Source organism: Elgaria multicarinata, chromosome 6 (genome assembly GCF_023053635.1).
Source record: "Elgaria multicarinata webbii isolate HBS135686 ecotype San Diego chromosome 6, rElgMul1.1.pri, whole genome shotgun sequence".
NCBI classification, from domain to species: domain Eukaryota; kingdom Metazoa; phylum Chordata; class Lepidosauria; order Squamata; family Anguidae; genus Elgaria; species Elgaria multicarinata.
The window spans coordinates 43,240,955-43,264,333 of record NC_086176.1 but is presented as its reverse complement, the minus strand read 5'-3'; the positions used below and the strand labels follow the sequence as shown (position 1 = coordinate 43,264,333).

The window sequence follows — 23,379 nt, the reverse complement described above, 5'->3', positions numbered from 1 at the left end:
GGATGGATTTTACAAGTTCTACTTGATTGTAGCATGCTACTATTTTAAAAACTGCAATAAAATCCAGTCTTCATTGCATGATTTACAATATACCATTTGCAGCAATTGGCAAATAATTAAATTCTGCTTTGTTGCCTTGCTTATGTACAAAGCAAGAGCAATACTATTTGGCAAATATACTAAAATGGATAAGCAGGGTCAAAGCCACAAATATGACATGCGATTAATTTCCTCACCTCACCGTTACAACATAACTCTTCCTTTTCTAAACCCTTCAAACAGACACATTTTTTTTACTGGTACTAAATACTGAAGTTCACATGTAATAGAAACCTTTATGCAAGAATCTTGAGGAACAAGTTGTGCATAACTTTGCTTTCACAGCTCAATGACATTTGAAATGAAAACTTTTTATGCCTTTGCTGGAAGCATGTCTAGACAGTGGTTGTTTACTTGAAATACAGATTTATCTGCAAAATCTCTGTACATATGTCTCCACTTTATTTTCAAGAGGAACTAGGTATTTCTATTACTGTCCTTTGGGTTCCATGTATTAAGATGTTAAACGTCCTATGCCAGTCTGAAGTGTGACTGGACAAATACCACATGGACACTGTCAAAAACAGAACAAATATTCCTGGCAAAGACATAGCAAAGGTACTGGACTAAGCCAAAACCAGGCAAATATGATGTCTGTCTTTAAAATAAAACAAACTAGCCATGTAAAGAAGCCGGAAAGAACTCTACCTTTCAAAAATACATTTGTCTGTTAGACCATTATGTAATTCCATGTTGCATAAATACAACAAATTCCAATGTAATTACTGGTGAATTTACCATCACCAGAACAATATTGTTGTACAACTTTCCATTTCTCTTTGACTTTCTTTTATTTCCCTACAATGTACTTTTAAAAACAGCACAATAGCAAAAAAAAATGCAAACCCTTTTTTAACCAGTGGGCGGGAGCGAGGTGGGTGGGGTGGGGAAGAAAAGCAAAACCAACAGGATAGAGTCAGACAAGAACCCAGGATACTTCTACTTCTGGACTTAATGGTAGTAACAACACACAAAGATTATGTCAGGAATAAACAATCCGTCCAATTGACTTAAAATGAGGGTTATTTATATCTTGCAATAGAGCAGTTTTCCCTAACCTGGTCCCCTCCAGATGCGTTTATTTATTTATTTAATTACATTTATATACCACCCCACAGCCGAAGCTCTCTGGGCGGTTTACAACAATTAAAAAAATAAATGGGAATAATGCACTGCAACTCCATTATTCCCAACTAGCATGGTCAATTGCCATATTGGGAAGCTCTACAGTAAGGTAGAGATCACAGTGCTCCAATAGCGCTTAGACTGAGAAAGGCATTATTGCCCCTTTCCCCAGCCTTGGTCAACCAACAAGCTCCAGCACATGCTCATCGAGGGCCAGCCAAACTTGCGCTGAGACTTGTTTTCCATTTCCTCCTCAGCGGCCTCCCTGCCCAGTGCTCCCATTGCCCGATGAGACAGCTGTCTCCTGTCCTTTTAACCTAGGGTTTGCAGAGCCCACGCATGCCCAGCGCCTTCTCCCAGCAGGCCCTCTGGGCATGCTTCCAAATCCCCCTCAAGTTGAACAGCTGCTGAGACACAGTCCTCATCCACCTTGCCTTCAGGTCATTTAGCTGACTCATTTAAACCCTTTCCAGCAATTCCTGTGCCTGCATCCCCTTGCCCCATCACAGGGGCACAACAACAGCCAAAAGATGTGAGGAGCCAATATAATTTGCCTTGCTGAAATCATTCCCTCTCAACCACCCTTCATCAAATACTAAAGTATTTTCAGCATCAAACAGTGCACATAATAAAAGCAGTTGATGATCTGAACAAGACAGAATTAGTAGCTGTGAAGCACGGAGTAAATGACTGCACAATGCAAACTTATGGTTTTCTGTAGCTGTTAGACTTGAGTTGTAATGAGCACAGGAGCATCGTATGAGACAAAAGCAGGGCAGAGATTCCAGTTATCCAGATTATTTCACAAGATTCCAGTTCTCTTTATTCTGTCTTTTTGGTGGCAGAATTAGATACTCTTTCACACCTCTTTAACATTCTGCACCAAGGACCACATCCACCGATGGCTTAATCTCCGGTCTCTTATATGGTAGGGGTAGCATTCTGTAGCAGTCATGCATCCAGTGCCTGTTGTCTTTTGCACCCAAACTCATGTTCTGTTGCCTATGAGCTCAGAGGTCAGGGTTCCAAAATTTTAGTCTTTTAAGTTTAATTCCCTACCATAAATCCTTAGAACATGAACTTCAAAAATTAAAACTGACTTTATAAATTCTTCCTGTTCAGGTCCTACAGGTTTACGTAGAAATAAAAACTTGTAAAGATTTAAAGCAGGTGTTCGCCCACCGTTTGCATGTGGGCTCTTATCTTTTTTGTAATCCCCGCTATCTCTTAATCACTGCTACCCCATCAGCAATTTGGTAGTACGGGGGGGGGGGGGAGTCATATTTTTCCTTTAAAAAGGAAGTGCGATTTTGCATTAAATCAAGGTGCTTTTTCCTGAAATCCCTCATATGTCTCACTGAATTGATACTTATTTCTGCACTGCCAATTTGGGGGCAGGGGGGCAGCCCCCAGTGCGCTCCAGGGGGCAGAAATTGGCCCTTACACCCTCAGAAGTTACCCACTCCTGATTTAAAGACTGACGCTTGACTATCTGATCAGTATGCAGCAAAAGGCCTATTGGTAGAATATTAGTGGCAAACTTCTTCAGTTAGTACTGAAAGAGAATGTGCCTCTGGGTCCAATGGCTGCTAAGTCTCTTAGTCACACATTGATCCCAGGGAACCTAACTTAGGCAGCTTTTTGTTTCCCACATGGGCTGACTTTTCTTCTTTTTCATCTTCAGAGATGTCTAAAGATGGCAACCTGTATTGCTTGGAAGAAAGCTTCAACATTACCAGAAGCATAGAGCTCAGCATCAAGGGCACAATCAAGGCACTAGAAGAGTTGACTGGTACTGAAACTGACCATTCTGACAGCAGACTCCATTGCAGTTGAAGTGGGCTCTATAGAGATACCATATACCCCCTCAACCAGCAGATCCATTATGAAATACAACAACAACAGTTTATTGCTTATTAGCCAGTCAGGCCATGCGCATACAAAAACATAATAAAATACTCCTCATGCCAGAGGTAATACCAAAATACAAAGTGTTAATAAAATGGCTAACAAGAGCAGGTTAAAACATCTTGTAATCCTGGACAATATTTGCTAACATGTTATATTATATTAATAAGTTTAGTCTTTTATGGCTGCCAGTGACTTTTGTTTCTCCAGAGCCCATTTGACAAACTTGGCAGTCCTATATGATGTATAATAATCCGTACCAGCCAATAGTGTTAGAGTTATGCTTACAGAGGAGTTATAATTAAACCCAACTATCTCTGAGTTGGGCTTTTAGCAAACATACCTCCCAGCAAGGGGGTATGATAGTGCCAGAGAGGAGAACTTAAGAAGGCTACATGACGTTGACATCCAGACAGCAATGGCCATCGCTGCTGGGAGTCCTTCCATTATGAAATAATGGAAGGCAGTAATATAGTGTTGGATCTTGACAACCTGCAATCTGGCATCCTGAGCACCTTTTGCCAAAGAAGAGCCTTCAGTTGGGATGCTCTATTTCTCCAAATCTGCCAAATGAAGGCTTGAAAGTGCTTGCATGAATGCACAAAGTGAGCTAATCCCACAAAGGAAGTAAAGGAAGTGGCCATTCATTGGCAGCAATTTGTCCACACACAATGAGCACTTTAGGAACATGGCAAATATGGTCACCCTAAGCAGTACGTGTATTGTACAAGTAAAATAAAGTAACAAATGTTACTGGCTGCTTTTCCTATTGTTTCCACACTGACGTTCTGGCAAACAATAGTAAAATGCAATTTGCAACGTTCTTTCTTTACACCTAATAGTGTTTAACAATAGAAAGCTTCTACGGCTCTAGGATATACATCCGAGAGGCCCAACGTGTCTGACACATGTCGGGTTTTGAAGTGATTAGGTTAGCATGATTCCAACATGCAGTCCTGGTTTGTGGTGATATATCAAATCCTTACTTTCCCTTAGGCATTTTTTTATAAGCATGCATTTTAAATGACCTCTCTGAAAATAGGAAAATGAAAATAATAACAGCACTCCTTTCAGTAAAAAATGTACACACACTCTACAATTCCTACTTGGAAAGGAACATTGTGAAGCCAAACCATGGTGGAAAATAAAAGCTACAATGTAGCACAACAGCAGGGCATATCTGGCACGGCTATGAAGCAAAACTAACAGCTGGGATGCAAACAACAAGCACAACGCCACAGAAAATTATTCTTAAAATAGTGTTCTCTCATCCAGATTTTCATTTCCCCCCTTTCAATTATATTTCTCCTGTGCCCCAGTTTAGATTAGGAGGAGGAATGATTAAGGAGTCTTTCAGTGCAATCCTATGTCTACTTAGAAGCAGACCCCTAGAGTTCAATGTGACTTACTCCTTAGGCTGCGCTCCTCTATCCCGTTATGAGTAGACATAAGTAGGCATGTATAGGATTTTACCATTATTCAAAAACAACAGCTTGTGACACTTTAAAAACTAACATGCTTATTCTGGCATAAGCTTTCATGGACTATAGCCCCCTTTGTAGGGCGCTACAGTCCATGAAAACATGCCAGAATGAAATGGTTAGTCTTTAAAGTATCACAAGACTTTTTGATGCAATGGACTAAGATGGCTATCTTCTGGACACTGTTAATAAAGTTCCACATAAGACTTCCAAAAGGATCTGAAAGAGATCCTGCTGTATTAAACTTTGTTTTCTACTTCTTTTCATCATTTTCCTCTTGAAAATGTTGACTGTCAGCAGATACAAACGTATAAACCAGGATTAAGGCTTACTCCGAGGAAAGAATATGTGGAATATATTCATCTTTATATTTATTTATAGTTGTTTAACTTTAACAACCACATGCTTTGAGTCCACATGCTTTGAGAGATTATTATACTTTAAGGGGAAAAAAGTCCCTCATTTCCTCCCACAATTCTTACCTGGGCATTACGATATACAACATTAGAACAATATAAGATTGTAATCTTCCTTAGATCTGGTGACTTTATCTTCAGTTGGCCTTACATCCCTCCAAAAGGGCATATTTTTATCACAACAGGTTCACAGTTCACTTATAGCAGCATCTCTCTGCTGACTTTAATGGAACCAGACCTGGTTACGTAGAAGCCCAATGGTATAGGCATTACACACCCCAAATGTCTATATTGGCTGACCTAGGCATATTATGGTAGTATACACCTGCATATGAGTTATCATTCTCATATTCCAATATCATGTATAAGGTTCATTCCCATGAGAAGCAGCCTTCAGTCACCTTGCTAAATAAGGTAAAATAGGTTGGTGTATTTACATTGTAATCTATCTTGCATAATGGTAAATGACTTTTCAGACAGAGGGTTTATTTAATTTTGTTTGGCATTATCAAATAGGCTAGTTGCTTTTGCTACAAACCATCATGCCAGAGTTGCATGTCATGGCAAGCCTCTCTGAAAACAAGTCATCCTGAACAATCCCTGAGAAGTCATGGGTTCTCAGGCTGGCTGGTGCATGGTTAACAAACCATGCTCGAGCCACTGTGCTGGTTTTGAATGTTACAACAAGCCACTTTGAGTCTGAGTCCAGATAATCATGGGGGAAAAGATGCCATCGTGGCTTCTCCCATTGCCCCTGTGCAAGCACCCCTCATTTACAGAATTACATGGGCTGAATTACCTGGACTGGTGTGTTGTCCAAACCCATAGCACAGGGTGGCTTTGTAGCAACCCTACAAACCTCAACTTGTAGTGGGGCTTGTAGAGTGTGTACTAAGCCACCCCTGCTGTACTGCGCATTGGGTTTGGATGACACGCCAACCCATGCTGCAGCACAGGTAATAATGTAAACAACGGATGCACGCATGGCATGGATGGGGAGAAAGCTACAATGGCTTCTTTCCCCCACTTGCAATTGTCCAAACATCCCTTGAAACAAACAAGACTGACAACCCAACCAACTGTGGGCTGTTACCTGACCAACTGTGGCTGTAAACAGCATAGAGGGCATGTTTGTTAGGATACCAAACGCTTGAGTGCCATGGAGAACATATATTTAGGATTGTTCAACAATCAATACATTTATGACGAGCTGTTTGATTTTGGGTTTTCTGTCCTGCGCAAGAGATATGTGATTTATTTACATCATGTCATTTATCTTTGGGCACTATTTTATACACTGAATATATGCTAGCTTTTATATGAGAGTAGGGTGTATTATTTCTCTTTCCCCATATTCATTATAGTGTGGTTCAGTGTTTAGACAATTGACCTCGGACCAGAGGAATCAAGGTTCAAATTGCCATTCAGCCATGAAGTTCATGGGGTGACCTTGGGCTAGTCACTGTCTCTCAGCCTGACCTACCCCATAGGGTCACTGCAAAGATAAAATTGGAGAGGGAACCCTGTATATCACCCTAAGTTCTTCAGAGGAAGGGTGGGATAAAAATGTAGTAAATAAATAGAAACATAGAAAATGTAATCATTTATTTTAATAATGTCATTTTCAGCGTCCCTAAATATCAACAGGAAACTGATTAATCGTAACCAAAATACCAATAATTAATTCATCCATCTGGTCACATCTGAAAGTAAGGCATTTTCACAGGCTGTAAATTTTAATACAGAAACCTGCAGCTAGCAGTGAAGACAAGCTAGTAATCCCTTCATGGAACATTAAAGATGCTCAGAGCTTCAGGGGCATGCTCAGTAAAATCAGCCTATACAACAAAATTATACACATTATTTCTGAGTGCACATTTGTGTTGGATGTTAATAGGTCAATATTCATTTGCTTCCTCTCAGTGTTCATTTGCTTCCTCTCTAATAGAAGCGAGAGCCTGTGGAAGTTTGGATTGCATCATAAAAGATGCATAGTTCTCAAGCATTACAACCAGAGAGGTTTTTGTATGGGTAGATTTGTCCAAACTCTGTGTTCTGGGAATGGCAGCCACCACCACCTGGGCTCCTACTCTGAAAGGGGATTGGGTGGTTGTAGCTGGGATGTTGAGTAGCTGGGGCTTGCACTCCTTTCAGAGCTAAAGCCCAGGGGGCTGTGACTGGCATCCACCATTTTAATCTCTGATTAAACTAGTGGATGATCCACATTAAAATGGCCAGTGCCAACACTAGTGCTTGCCAGTTTTGTTGCTGTTGTGCCTGCCTGCCCCTAGGTATGAGGAGTGGCACTGTTGTTGCCACCGGGGAACCTACCCAGGGACCTGCTGAACCCGACACCAGCAAAAATACTGGGAACAGGTTAGGTGATAGGCCCTTCTGAGGGCTGGCATAATTCTTCCCCATCTTACCCATGCTGCCATTCCTCCCTTCCTCTGTTCTTTCCCTGTTGAACTGTAAGCCCCTTTGGGCAGGGAACTGTCATACCTGTTCTCTGTAAAGCATCATGAACATAAATGGTGCTATATAATGATAACAACAAGTGTCAAACAGTGCCGACCCCTGATGCCAGGCTGAGTAATTGTCTCCTCTCCCAAATAAAATGCCTGGGAAATTGTTGATAGAAATTATTTTTCACACTGGTTTGAGGAAAGCAACCTCCATTGTCACTTGAGAGAATTCTTAGAAATGACATTGCAAGGGATGAAGAGCTGATGAGGATAATAGTGTGGAAAGTCATAGATGTAGGGTGAAAATGATCCAAATGAACATGTGTGACACGAGCAAATACAGTTATTGTCTACTAAAGTAAACATATATTGATGATGTTAAAATGCTTTTCAGTGTTTAGCTTGGAGAATTAAAAATCTAATAGTAAACACAGATATCTGTGTAAAGATGGTGGCTTTCAGCAATTCGAAAGCAGTATGAAAGAATCATAGCTGCCCATGGATGTACATGGGCTGCGCATATAGCTTCAGCAGTAAGCCAGCTGCGCAAACATAAACACCCACTCAGATATAGCCTGGATCAGACTCAGGGAGAAATGACTGGCTGGCCATTGCATCAGTCACAAATTTAACTTCCACATTAGCCAGTTTTTAAAGTGTTTACAAAAACCTTTATTGAACAAACATGGCAAGCACCTGAAAGAAAGAACAGAAAGTCAATACACATAGCACACTTTAAGCATGAGGGAATCGGGTGAACACCATGAACCTGCAGTGATAAGAACATAAGAGATACTGTGCTGGATCAGACCAAAGGTCCATCTAGTCCACCATTCTGTTCACACAGTAGCCAACCACAGTAGCCACCCTCCTGCCCATATTCCCCAGCAATTGGTGTACACAGGCACATTGCCTCTGATACTGGAGGAAGCATATAGCCATCAGGACTGGTAGCCATTAATAGCCTTATCCTTATGAATTTGTCCAATCCGCTTTTAAAACCATCCTAACTGGTGGTCATCAGCAATTTTAACTATGTGCTACATGCAAAACTTCCTTTTATCCATCCTGAATCTCCCACAAATCAGCTTCAGGGGATGACTCTGGGTTCTAGTATTATGAAAGAGGGAGAAAAATATGTCTCCATCTACTTTCTCAACACCTTGCATAAGTTTGTATGCCTCTATTCTGTCTCCACTCACTCACCTTTTTTCTAAGTTGAACAGTCCCATACGTTGTAACCTTTCCTCATAGAGGAGTTGCCCGAGCCTGTTGATCATTCTAGTTGCCCTTTTCAGCACTTCTCCAACTCTACAGTATCCCTTTTTCCCCTCGCTGCTGTGACCAGAACTGTACACAGGATTCCAAGTGTGGTTGCACCCTAAATTTGTATAAGAGCAATCTGATATTGGCAATTTTTTGTTTCCTTTTCTAATTATGCTTAATTTGGAAGTCGTTTTTTCCTGTTCTATTGTGGTCTCAAACCAAACAAGTTTTAGTAGACTCTTGCACTTCTAATGCCTCCATTATTTGCCATGGTTTCCATGAGCCTGCTGCAATGTGACTTGGGGGGAATTATGCAGAGAATGCACAGAGACGGATATTATGAGCCAAATTCTTGAATTGATGGGAGTGCAAATTGTATGAGTTGTTAGAATACACTTAAGTGCTCTAAGAACGGATTTTAATCTGGTGCATAGGCTGACAACATAGTGCCTTTTCAGCCTTGGACTAGACCTTTTTCATGTTGTTGTCTGAAATTGAGGTAATTGAGCCCTAGAGCTCCCCATAACCAAGAGAATAATTTCCATTTAATGACAATTTTGCTCTCTGTGTGTAAGCGTGTGGAATAAGCCCTTTACTAATTATCTAGAATTAGTAGATGTGTTTTCCCAAAATAATTATTTCCATGTCATCCTTGCCTCCCCTTACATAGTTACCAGTGATAGATATCTCAGACCGGAATTCCCCTGCACTATGGCACTATTTTTTCATAGGCAGGGATATTCACTAAGACCACCAGTGTCATTTTGCTGTGAGATTCCTTTAAGCTGCTTTTCTCAGCAGAAGCTCTGCAACATTGCAAAGAGTTTGTACTTATTTCCATTTTTATTTGTTTATAAAAACTGCATGGGGAGGGGAAATGGGAAGCATCAGAAGTAGATTCTGATGCAGTGCAGGGATGCTGTTGAGGGGGAAAAATGCCCCACTGGCTACACAGATGCAAATACATACAACACCTATGCACACAGAGGAGGCTGACTCCTTAGACCAGCCCCCATGAGAGCTTTGCCATGCAGATATACAAAGCAATCAAATGAACATTGCCGAAGGATATTTGAATCTCATCCCTTTTATCCTCATGGTTTTTATCGTCCACACAACTTTCTCTTGAGACGAATCAAAGTCTCATCTGCCCGACCGTGCATTTAAAACAAAGATCACATTCGAGTGATGCTAAGAAAATCCCACGACACCTATGAATTAAGGGCAAAAGAAATAGCCCTGACATCAGGATCAATATTTACCTCCATGAAATAAGTTATCATCATCCAGGGGGCCCTGCATTCAGTATTCACAAGCACATAATGGCAGCAGTCTTTTCTCCTAACACCATGGAAATGCTGGTATTAAAGAGTTTTCTAAAACACTCCGAGATAACATCATCACTTTCAACATCTGTGAACTGCATACTTAGTTCTGAGCAAACAGGAGACAGCCTGTGTCCCAGCTGCATTCTGTTTCATTATTTTCTAGCCAGTGTGGTTCAGTGGCTAGTGTGCTGGGCATGTGCCCAACAGAATTAAATTTCATACTAAGCTCAGCCAAAGGCTCATTGAGTGGCTTTAGGCAAATCTGTAAATGGGACTGATAATGCCACAGGAGGGTTGGGAGGCCAAAGAAAAATAAATAAAAAATGCTTCCAAAGCGTTTTGCTCCTCCCATCACCCACCCCAAGATCCTGATCCCAAACATTTGCACCAGAGTAACTGGCTTTAGTACTAGTGAAACATCACAATCTCACCATATTTTGCGAGATGCTGCCACTACATCGTGGTTGATACCTATGAAGAAGGCTCTATTAACAAGTCCTCTTGACTAGAGGTTTTAAAGCTGCTTACAAAAATCTTCCCAAACCTCAAACACAACTCCCTAAGCCTACTACAGTAAACCTCTGCAGATGTAACAGAGAGTTCAATTTTCTAGATGTACTATTTTTTTCTAAGCATAATCCAAACAGGCATTCTTGTGTCTTGCTACATTTTAGCTCACTACATTTTTGTCCATCAAATTAATTTTTGTGTTTTCCATACTCATTTATTTCCTCCTCCAGAAAGTGCAGGTATGACATTTTAAATCTCCGTCTTAATAACTGCTTAACTTGCACAACTATACCACATGCTGCTGCTGACCAGTTGTGATGCTTATTTGAATGCAGGTAGTTCCCCGACCCCTACCCCAAATCTCCGAAATGTAGACATATCTACTTATCTAGTACAGGTTTTAAGGCTGTATCTATATCCAGTGACCTGAGAGTATGTCCAACTGAACTCAATGAGCTGGTTCACACAATCGCTATTTTAAGGTTGTGGGTGGTTTGTTAACCATGTGGGAGGTTTGTTAATCCACACTTGTGGGGTTCGGACAACATAATCAGTCATGGCAACTGCCTGCTGCATTTTGAATATTTAAAATGGATGTTCACACACTGCACAACCCACATGTTCCTTGGCCTTTAACGTTAACAAAATGCCAAATTTGAAAGAATGGAAAGGGAGCTTTTTAAAGACTCCTATTCTTAATCATTACTCTTCATAACTCCTACCTTGCTCATTCCTCAAAATATATCCAATATTATATGTGATTTATTTTCCCCATACATATGCTAGCATTGAACATTCATTTGCAATTTTTAAAATCTTTATGATAAATGTTTTCTACAAATCTGGATTCTGATGACGGTTTTGCTTTTGCTTTTCTTTTAAGACTATCTAATGATGTCAGCCTTTTCTGCCTACATATAAAATATTTTTAAGGCTATAGTGCTTTGTTCTGGTGCTAATCAAGGAGCTCATTTTAGTTTGAATGACACATATGGCTGAAATTCTGCCTTTTAAGAGCTGTCTTCATTTTAAAAAACCATTCATTTAAAACTTTTATATCTTGTTTTACCCATAAGCATAGCTCAAGGAGGCTATTTTAAACCTCTAATGTTCCTCCATTCCCTTAAAAAGTTTTTGAACATCTGCTGCCATTTCTGTAATATTTTTAGTGCAATCTTGGTAGTAATGGAACATTTTTTAAAAAAGACCAAGACATTTTAGATGTTAAAGCAGATTTTCAGAGCAGCAACCCCTTCTGTCTAAAATAATGCTGGTGATGGAGAGCAGAGGGGGAGAGAAAGTGCTGTCCCAAGATATTTTGCTGCCTGAAGTGGACCTGAAATGGTGCAGCCCGCAACTAGGCCCAACACTTTCAAAAGTCTTGCTGCACCACTCATACCACTTCCTGTCTTCAACAATCCCCTCTCATGCTACTACCTGAAGTGGGTCACCTCAACCAGATGCATGGCAGGCCCAGACCTGGAAAACTATAGAAACGCACATCGAGCTGAGCTACAAGCTGCTCATTACTTTCTTGTTCCAAGAATTTGTTTTAAAGTGGAAAGGACACAGACGCTACTGACAAGGGTTTCTGACCCAGCACACTACTGAATCAACTAGGAAGCAAACTGCTAACAATATGTAGCCTGGGATTGCAGCAGGTGACCAATCCCTGTGGCCCCAAATACCTGATGCTTTTTAACTGCCCCCTTCTCATCCCTATCAGGACTTCACTGTGGCTTACCACATTTACCCCATTTGACTATAATACTTGCCCGATGCCAATTGGAAAATTATGGACAGTAGATCAATAAAATAACTTCAGCCAACCAGCTTATGTGCAATAAAACTTTACTATGAAGAAGACAAAGCCCTAGGTTTCACATTTACCAATCCAGGGGGGCTGGTAAAATTTGTTCTCAACCCCAGTAACTACCAACTGACTGCAATCTACAACAAAGGAAACACACACACTCTCACACACACACACACACAGAGAGAGAGAGAGAGAGAGAGAGAGAGAGAGAGAGAGAGAGAGAGAGAGAGAGAATGGCAGTCTCCTGGATAGTGCCATTTTTATACAGCACAGTAATTTCTACTCTGGTCCACTCAGGTAGTCCTTCCACAGTTGACCTAGTGGTTCAGTTAGGTTATTTTAAATCATTTTATTTATTTATTTATTTATTTATTTATTTAAGGATTTTTATGCTGCCATTCAGCCAAAAAAGGCTCTCATGGACTCAATGGTCTTATGGGGACCCCTTTTAGATAGCCATGTGTGTTCTTTCAGTTGTGAAGCACACAACGGTCTTTTCTCCCCACCCCTTAAACAGCCATTCTACGCTTTATAACTGCTTCTGCATGCCTTCCAAAACTGTTTGCCAGCCATGACTTAAAAAGAAAAAGAAAAGGAAGGCTGAGCATGTGTAATTTTGCATTTAAACTCACTTTATTACCATAACTACTGGAATAAAACAGAGCTTGCCATCTGCAGGTGCTACTCTCTGGGTAATCACTGGGGAGGCCCTTGGGCTGTGGGGGCCCTGGACTTTGACCCTAAGATCCAGCCGTAGCTGAACCACTGAGTCAAGCAGCACTAAGCTGGTGGGTCCACAGGGCAGGGCATCCATAGCGGACAATTCAGCCAACAACAAGCTTACAGTTGGTTCACCATAAACTTGCGGCCTGGCATTTCCCATCCCTCTTTGCATCAGAAACAAATGGGTTTCATCAAAGCGTAGAGAACTGTGCTAACCACACTTTCTTCCAACATTTGTTGTTGGTTTTCTGTTTGTTCACTTAATAAAATACTAACTAATTGTAGGACAGCAGCAAGGTGTCATCTTAACGCTAGAACTAACAGGTCCACATCCACCATATGCAACTGGCACATGGCACACCTTTTTTAAAATGAAATCTTAAACGTCAAAGCTGAAGTGGGAATTATTCTCTAACTGGAGCTGCCCAGGGTTTCATCTTAGGTCAGAGTCATAGCAGTTTGGAGCCAGATCTCACTTTGCATGTTGGAGCGTTGCATGCTGGGACTCAATCCTGGAACATGCACAGTCCTAATAAAGAGTGAAGGCCAATTCACATACTAAATTTAATACAAGAGATATACCTATATGAGTTGAGAAATTGCACACCTCTGTGGAAACAACCACTGTAGTATTTCCAAAATGGGCTCCTCTAATTAGTGTTGTGGCAGTTTGTCAGGAAACTGGTTGTGTGAACTGAGAGTTAGAGAATCTGTAGCTATAAAGCATGGGCAGGGCTGGTGCTACCATAGAGGCCACTCAGGCGGCCGCCTAGAGCGCCAAGCTAAGAGGGGCGCCGGGTGCAGCGCAGCACTCACATGCGTTGGCTGGGAGCTGGGCGGGCCCAAGGATTCAGCCGGGCCTGGGCGGGCAAGATGGCGCCCCGTGCCCGCCCAGCTGAAGCGAAGCCAGGGACACTGGGGTGGCGGTGGGGCGGCTCCACATTTGGACTTCAGGAATGTGCTCGGAAGAGAGAGAGAATGTAGAGGTGCATGGGGTGCATGGGGTCTTTGAGTGAATGCATGTGTTCATGTGTGTGTTTGTTTGGAGTGAGTGATGCTGAGTGTGTGTGTGTGTGTGCACGTGTGAGTTGGGGGGGATGATTTGGATGTGATATTCTTATTAAATAATGCATTTTAGACCCATAGACGTTCCTTTCCAATTTGTTTGCTATAATTGGCATGACGTATTTCTTGTACTTTAAAATAAATTTAGCAGTTTCAGTGCTTCTTATTTTTTTCCTGGAAACATATGTTCTTAAAAATCAAAGTTGGCATTTTTTGGGAGGGGGTGAAAGTAGCTCACCTTGCCTAGGGCACAAAATAGTCTGGCACCAGCCCTGAGCATGGGCTGCATGCCTTTCAATCCTCACTGGCAAACCAAAGCAACCTTTGCAAATCTGGGGTGGCTGAAAAAGGCTTTTAGGAGAGTGCGCATGTCACACCCACAGAACTTTAAGCTGTAGTACTTTTCGTTTTAGAAAATTCTCACATAAAATGTGTAGGACTTCAGGAGCATCCTGTGTATGGATGTGATGGTTACACGTGCCGATCTCCCCACCATGCTCACATGGTAGATTTACCAGCTTCCCAGGGCATGTACACTGAGCAACAGCAACAAAAATAAAAAACAAACCCATGGGTACAAGCTGTGACCATGTTCTCCACGGATCACATATTCATTCTTACACAGAAAAAGCCTTCGGTGTAGGAAGTTCTCAACATGTCCTAAACGCCCCCCACTAGACGTACTCGTGGGAACATATGCGATGGACGAGAGAGCACATGCTTTTCCAAACGTTACCTGCCAGGCAATCTTCCCAAGGTATTTAGCAATTCCCCAACTTCATGATTTACAATGAATAGATTTATCTTACTTAAAAGAAGGAAGAGTGAGAGAGAAGGCCAAGGCGGCTGACCAAGTACCATTGGAAAATATAAAATGAAGCATTTAAATAACTGGACACAGAATAAAAACACAGCTCATAAAAAAATAAGGCGGGGTGGGGATTGGGGAACGATGCTCCAATAAGTTTCATCGAGGACCCTCTTTCTCGCTGCCCGTGGGGCGGGCAAGCCAGCAGCCCCTTGCCAGCCCCGGAGCTCCATGCCCGTCTGACAGCTTCCCCTCCCCAGACGGGCCGGCCACACACACACACACACCACACACAGCTCGCTTTACTTAACCGTCTGTCACGGTCATCTCGGCGTCTTCCTCGCGCGGCTGCACCTCCAGCCGGAGCGCCTTCTGGTTGGGGCTGGCGAAGGGGAGTCCCTCCAGGAGCTGCTCCTCGCTGAGGAAAAGCAGCTTCACGCTGTACTGCAGGAGCCGGAGCGGCGGAGTCGTCGTCGCAGCCATGGATTCCTCCCCCTCCTCCTCCCCCAGCAGCCCAGCCAGCCACGCACAGCAGCTGAGGAGGCTGCTTCCTCCGGCAGGCGGCAGGGGCAGAGGCAGCTTCGTGGCCCGGGCGCCTTACCCGCCCCCTTCCTCCTCCTCCTCCTCCTCCTCCTCCTCACACGAGCAACTGGGAAGAGAAAAGCCCGAGGAAGGGAAACGGGGGAAGGATTGGGAGCGCCCGGATAAACAAGCTCCCCATCTGAGACGCCTCCTCGCTCTCTCTGGCATTTGCAGCAAACCAGACGCCTCCCCACCACCACCACCACCCGTCTTCCTTCCCCCCCCCGCCCCTCCTCTGTATTTTTTTTTAAAATCCCTTCAGCCAAGGAGAACGATTTGCACGCACACAAACCGAGGCTGTGTGAAACTGCCTGTGTGTGGTGCAAACTCTCGTTAGTATTGTAAGGAGTGACACCCGCCGGTCCCCTTTGGAACTGCACGTGCGGTCTTCGACGCAAGCAAAACACCACGAGCAAGCTGCAGCGTCTTTAACATCAATCAATCAATCAATCAATAATCCTCCTGACAGTGGAGGCTGGTGGCTCCGATTTCGGTGGGGTTATGAATCCATTCTGGGTTTTAGTCAGAACCAGCCAGAACTCTTGAGGAGCTATCCAACGTGTTGAACCTAGTCTAGGGTTGGGGTTCAGGTTCAGCACCTTGGATAGCTCCTTTAGAGTTTTGGCTGGTTCTGACAAACCCAGAATGGATTCACAGACCCACCACCGAAATCAGGCCACCAGCCTCCCCTGTCTTCTGATAGCCATGGAAACATTTCTGGACCCCGACTTCACTTTGCACATTGGAGTGTTGCATGCTGGAGCTCAACCCTAGAACATGTGCACTTCTGTGCCACCACTATTTGGAGGCAGTTATAGTCGCGGTACAGCACCAGTTCCTAGCGGGAGTGTAGGAATGGTCGGGATTGCCACTTTTTCCCTTTGCCTGAAGGGTTTCTGCACCTTTTAACAGCTGTTGAGCTGGCAGAAATGAAGCAAGTGAAGTGTTGTTGGGGAGATCACCCTCTAAATTTTTGCATGCCATCTGCTTATTTAAGGGCACAGGAGCCCTCCTCGCCAATGAAGAGATAACTTCATGCTTTAAAAATGCCCTCTATTGTCCCCCAAAGAGATAACTATTTAAAAATCCACATTGTATTTATTTGTAGTTATCTTACTTTCTTTGGCAGACTCAATGCCAGCTACAATTTGGGCGGGGTGGGAAGACACAGCGGTAAAAAGAGTAAAAAAAATAAAGTATAAGGCATACAAATTGGGAGAAAAAATGAAGAGAATGGGAAAGTAATACCTGGCATAGAATATGCACAGGGGTGTAAACTATGGGGTGGGTGGGCGACAGGGCTCAAGCCCCCTCTGAGATTTCCTGGGCTGGCAGTGATGCCCCCCCCCGATTTCCCAGAGGAGGCAATGCCTAATCAGGTAACATCACTAAGCTCACAGTCTGTCTGACAGCAGTGCATATCCTGAAAGTATTTCTTCTCCTTGGTGCTTTGTTTACTTATCTGCCCTTCAATGCTCACCATAAATTTGTTTTAATTCATAAAAAGATTGTTGATTTTTATCTTGCGCTTCAACCTGGATGGTATATTATATAGGACTATGGATGGTGGGGTAGTGTGTAAACTATCATAATATTATAACTAAAATGTATTTTTTTTGTTGTTTACTAGTTATTTTTATATGTGGCTTTAAACACTCTAGGATCTATTGATGAGGGATGGTCTCCAGAAATAGAAATATATACATAAATGTAAACAAATAGGCCTGCCCCCCTTCATAGAATCATAGAATAGCAGAGTTGGAAAGGGCCCACAAGGCCATCGAGTCCAACCCCCTGCTCAATGCTCAATGTTATCCATCTGTCAGGGATGCTTTCCTAGGTTTAGCCCCATGCTCCCCCCCTCCCTGGGAAATTGAGAAGTCTACACCCCTCCTAATGCACGAGCTTTTTTTATATATGGAAGGATGAAATGCAAACAATAACTCTAGAACAATGGGATAAAAAAATTCAATACTGGAGACAGAAGAATAACTATAGGAGTATAATAAATAAATCTTACAAGTAGTAGAAAATTGAATAATAGTTGGTTAAAAATATGATGAAACTGTATGTTTAATTCTGATATTTATAAATGGCCCTTCATCAAACGATATCAATGTAACTTTATGCTTAGAACTGAACTCATTGGGTTGGATCCAATGTTGCCCTTGTGTGGGTAGCTTAGGCATGCCAGTGGCAGCATGTTCATGGCCCCTTCCACTGGCGGCTGCAATATAGTACCTCCGGCCCCTTCTAAAATTGAATATTTTGCTCATTTTGGCACTTCCCCTGGAAGTGTTACACTGTGGCTACCAAGGGTATGCACGCCATCACCAGCACGCCTGGGCCACCCATGCAAAGGCAATGTTTGATCCAACCATTGGACTTAACTTTTAGTCTGTACTATTTTACCCTTCTGGAGATTGACTGATAGGTTAGTTTTGTAAATATAAACATACATACATACACAGGATTCTAGAAATACTGCTAAGCCAACAGAATACATTTTCCAGTTGGTAGATTTAGCCCAGATAAAGACTGTGTTCACACAACCTGACAGTCAATGGTAGGGTAATAATTAGGGCTGTGCACGCACGCACGCCCCCCGATTTACCTCGGAGGTTGTTTCAGAGCCACTGAAACAGCCCTGATTTGACTTGGGGTGCTTCGGGGGTTATCCGCCTCACCTCAGTGCTGAAGCCGAGGTGAGCTTTGGGGCAACTCAGCTTTGCGAGTCCCTGGGTGCCAGCTGTGCAGCCCGCACACAGGAAAGCTGGTAGCAAGGCCAGCCATGAGTCCATTGGATTCACCTCCCGCTCTCTGTTCTCCCCACTCACCTGCTGCCACGTTGCTGCCCACAGCTGCCTGCTGCATCACTGCTGCCGCCACTACATCGCTGCCATCGCCGCTGCCGCCCGCTACATCGCCGCCACCATTGCTGGCGTCGCATCACCCACCACAACAGGGAAATGCACTATGCCTGAGAACCAGGCCACGATTTCAAGATATCACAGGGGCTCTGGTTAGTACCTCTACAGCCACCATAGTTTGTGGCCATAGAGGTACTAAACAGAGCCCCCGCGATATCTTGGAATTGCAGCCTGGTTCTCAGGAGTGCCACTTTTCCTGGTCGTGGCAGGCAATGTGGCAGCAGCACAGTGAGTGTTGCTGGCAGTGGTGATGCGGGGAGAGCGGGGAGAGGATGGTGAGTCCAGAGATCTTCGGCTATTGGGCGGTATAAAAATGCAATAAAATAAATAAATAAATGGACTTCGGGCCGGCCTTGCGGCGGCTTTCCCACAGCAGTGGAAGGGAGGGCCCAGTGCTGCTCCGAAGTGGCCTGAGGCACCCCAAAACTTCGGTACCTTTCTGCTTCAGCTTCGGGGCACCTTGGGCTGACCTGGAACTGACTCGGAACCGAGGCAAGGTGGGCCAAATCAGCACACCTCACCTCGGTTTCAGGCACAGCCTTAGGAATAATCAACTTGACAGTTGTTTATGTAGAGGGTACTCCCCATACAACATGATAATAATGAACCTTGGTGTGGATTAGGATCAGTGTTGAGTTGACTATTTGTCTACACTGAGTTGACCAACTCATTCCCCGCCCTCTCTCCCCTCTCATTCCTCCCTCCTAGTATCCCATCAGCCATGGCTACTGAAAATCTATTCTACCAACTGGACTAGAGTGGAAGCCACTGCTTTGACTGCTCTTGCCTTGCGACTCTGTGGCTGATGAAATAACCAATGGTGCCCTCCAAACAACATAACCAATTGTGGTTCAAGTAGCCAACTCTGCACAATGTTGGTTATTTTGTCCAAATAACCAACTCTTGGTTCAAAAAACACCCTCCACGTAACACGATAACCCATGGTGGGTTAAATAACCAACTGTTGACTATTGAAACAACCATTGGTTATTGTGTTGTCTGAACCCAGTTGTTGTGTCTCCCCTGTACTCATTTGCCCTTCTGTGGTCTTCACAACCTACTTGGGTGGTGGTGGGGAGTGATATGCCAAGTGGCCATGAACAATCCTAAAAATTGTACTTCGGAATTAATACTTAGGGCAAGCACAGCATCCACAATGATTTTTCCACATCCAGGAAAACTAAATTTGGTAATGTAAACCAATGTTCTTACAAGTCTTAGAAACATTTTTGGCTGCTTTGAGGTGGGGGAATAAATGGAACTTGCGTATCTCCTATGAAATAATGCACACTGGCATATTTTTTTAAAGCACAATGAACAGGAGTGCTAGATTATAATGCCTAATGTGAGCATTCATTATAGAATGTTTTTTGTTGAAAAAAGGTCCTTAGTACTGCAAAGATTCGCAATGAACTCCCGAAATAACATAAACTTATTTGAATATTGGACTCCAATTTCCCAAAAGCTCAAAGACAAATGCTCACAAAAAGATAACATATCAATCATAGAGATCAATGTATTTATTTATAGGATCAGCCATGGAATCTCTTCACCAACCTAGATATGATTTTTTTAGGCATGACAGATGAGGAAAAGTACAGTGAAGAAGTAATTGGTTTAAAGTAACCAATTTTATTGTCAATTTCTCTTGCTTTCCTTTAAATTGTATCAACAAAATTGCCCAGGAGGTGTCACTGTTATGTTTTTAAAATGGTATTTTCATCTAGTAGCAAGTTTTGTGTGTGTGTGAAAAAAGCAAAACAAAAACAAAATCTGTCAAGTGAGCGGTTCTAGAACTGACTAGTTATCTTTCAAGCCAGAATGGGCACTGACATTATTAATGCCCATACTGGAAAAACGAAGGTGAAAAACAGTCCTCATTAGTGACTATTATCTAGAGAGCATTTTGCTGATAAAGTAAGATAAAGATAATTCTGGATCCTGGTGTTTTTGAGACCAAAACACTACTTTGGGCAAAAGTTCAGAACAAAAAATGCTGTCCATATCGCTGCTGGCCAATTTGGAAAGTTTCATGAATTGCAGCCTGATGCAGTGTGATTCTTGGATTGTGATGAGTGCACATAACCATTTCCCTATCATCACTACATGTCTACCAAAATTGGAAAGGGAGGAAAAATGTTTTAACAACTGATCTAATCAGCTTGTCGTCTTCACACTCATATACACTAAGCAGACAATTGTGCTTACCTCCTTGTACCATGCTTCTCCATTGCCCTTGCCTCCTGAAAGTCATAGACTGGTATGTTTGATTGTGCCAGTACTTTGTGATCAGCATGGGGGCTTTTGTTCAACTCCTCCATAAATCATGGAATCCCAGGATTATACCATTCTTAAACCCTATCCTGCTGGGCCTCAATCAGAGGAACAAGACTTTAGAAGATAAAGCAGGTTAAGAACAATGTTCGGTGGCTTGCATAAGCTAACAAACATAATCCTGTTAAATTGCATTCCATGGAAGCAACACCCCTTTTTTTTCTCCTAGCACATTGAGGTTTATCAATTATTTTCTCATTATCACATTCACTCCAAGACATCTTCCTTTTGAGAGAAACACATGGTCTAGAAAAGTGAATCCAGAACAAAGCCAGGGCATTTAGAAATTTAAAAACGCATACCCAAATCACATGCATGCAGGGAATGGTCAAATACTGCAGAATTAAATTTTCGAGACCGCTGCTTTCAGAGATGTGCTTGGTGGCAATCCAAATCAGGGCCTTCTCAGTGGCTGCTCCCAGACTGTGGAAATCCCTGCAAAGGGAAGCTAGGATCACTCTCTCCTTGCTGTCTATCCACTGGCAAGCAAAGACCTTTTTATTCAAACAGGCCTTTGACATGTAAACAGGCTTGTTGGGTTGCAATTTTTATTCTGTTGTTGTGTTCTTAATTGTGCTTTAATGTATTTGTTTTTACTATTGTTTTAATCAAATTTTACTTGTGATTGTAAGCTGCCTTGAGTGCCATTTTTCTTGGTAGAAAGGTGGGTTGCAAATCAAATGAATAAATATTGTGCCTTGCCAAATAGGGCATAGTGGAATTTCATTAAATTTTAGCATAAGCATACACAGTTAAATTGGTATGTTCACAGCACTGTGCATATCACACAGTCCTGGACAATGCCACTGTATTATATCCCATAACATGTGTGTGACCTGAAATCAACCTTGTAAGACAACAAACTCCATTATATGAATTTGAATTCATGAGATACTTCATGGTTGTTATAACCTCGGCAGTGGGACAAGTTCCATGCTTGAAAATGCCTATTAGTTTATTCTCTATCTTGTCCATGAGAATAAAGGACTGAATGGCCTCAATTACATGTATAATTTCCTTCAAGTACACCACCGTCACCTGTAATTATGATGACATGAAAGAGGAGTGCCACTCATTTTTCATATTCTGGAACTAGGCTACTATATTTTGCAGGTAGCTGGGAGTTTCTATTACAGTATACTTGATGGAGAAGACCTATGACAACAAGCGAACAGGCCTAAATTACGTACCAACACGTTGGCTTTTTAATCAATTCAATGATCCAAGAATTATATGGTCATAGCTGAGCCTGCATGTGTGGGAAATGTTTAGAAAGAGGGTGGCTGGTTTCAAAAAAGTTTATGAGTGACTTTGCTATCTCTGATTTATGCTGTAATCTTATGCACACTTACCAGGGAGTAAGCCCCACTGAATACAATGGGGTTTACTTCTTAGTAGCCATGCATAGAATTGTGCTACTAGTCTTTCCTCCATCACCATCTTAAGACTGAAAGAAACTCAGTGCTAAAAGCCTTGTAGAAACATTTTCCCCATTTCCCTTTAATTTTCTTTCAATATACAGCCCAAGTTCTGAGTCACTTGAAAGCTCAGAGACTACCTTGAATCTAAACAAGAACATTATTTTAACTGTTCTGGTTTGAATTTTGTTCAAGTGGGCTGACACTGAAGCTTATTTTTGTTTGTCATCTCTGCTGAATCTTCTATAACTCAGCACAACAGCTGAGCTAGAACACTAGGAGTATGTAGCCTATTCCTCTTCACATTTACTCAGAAGAAAGCTCCACTGAGTTCACTTGAACTTATGCCCAAATAAGTGCAAACTCCAGTCCATAGGGCTGCAAGCAGTCAATTTAAATCCATTTACTTCAGCAGCACTCAACTGGATTATATCTAAACACTCTGGCTGGAATAGCTGAATTTACTACAACATATGGATGGACTGCCTCTGTACACAGTTGGATAAACCTTTATCTCTTGCCATCTTCTGTATGCTTTTCAAAATAGTTCTACTGACTAATCATTCAGGATTTTGGGAATTAAATAAATTAGATGTTCCAAAATCTTATATGTAAAAGCCCATCGCCAGTGATTTTAAAATAGCAGCATTTTATTGACTTAAATGATTTTACCTCACCCAAGGAAACTAACAAATAAAAACATTAAAAGTGAACACAATACATTTCAGAAACGTCTCACAACCAAAATCAGTGAGCTATCCAACCACGTAAGTTCTCCCCGTTTCTTCTGCATAATTATTTTTCTTTTTGATTATTTTATCTTATTGTGTGTGATTGGGTGAGTGAGATGGCATGCAGACAGGAATGTGTGTTGTATGCAGAGTCTAACAACTGTTGACTACAGCTGAGCACTTAATAACTGTAGTTACCCAAAGTATCAGTGAAGGTCCTTGCTGCACTTCCTAGTTGGAAAAATCCAAACAGTGATAGCAGCACTATTACTTTAGTAAGTTCAACTAAAAAGCACTAAGAAGTGAGCAAGCTTTTGAGTTTGCAACAGTTCTTTAGTCTTTTGTAAGCCAAAACCAAACAATAATATATTCTG

At 42.3% G+C, this 23,379-nt stretch overlaps 1 protein-coding gene across 1 annotated transcript in view; it reads right to left on the bottom strand.

The window, feature by feature from the left end:
* Window positions 1–15,493, bottom strand: part of LOC134400752 (histone-arginine methyltransferase CARM1-like) — a 77,732-nt gene extending 62,239 nt beyond the window's left edge. Inside the window, exon 1 of the mRNA XM_063129288.1 lies at window positions 15,322–15,493. Coding sequence (XP_062985358.1) covers window positions 15,322–15,493 — 172 coding nt within the window. The remainder of the gene's footprint in view (window positions 1–15,321) is intronic.
* Between the last annotated feature and the right edge of the window lie 7,886 nt (window positions 15,494–23,379).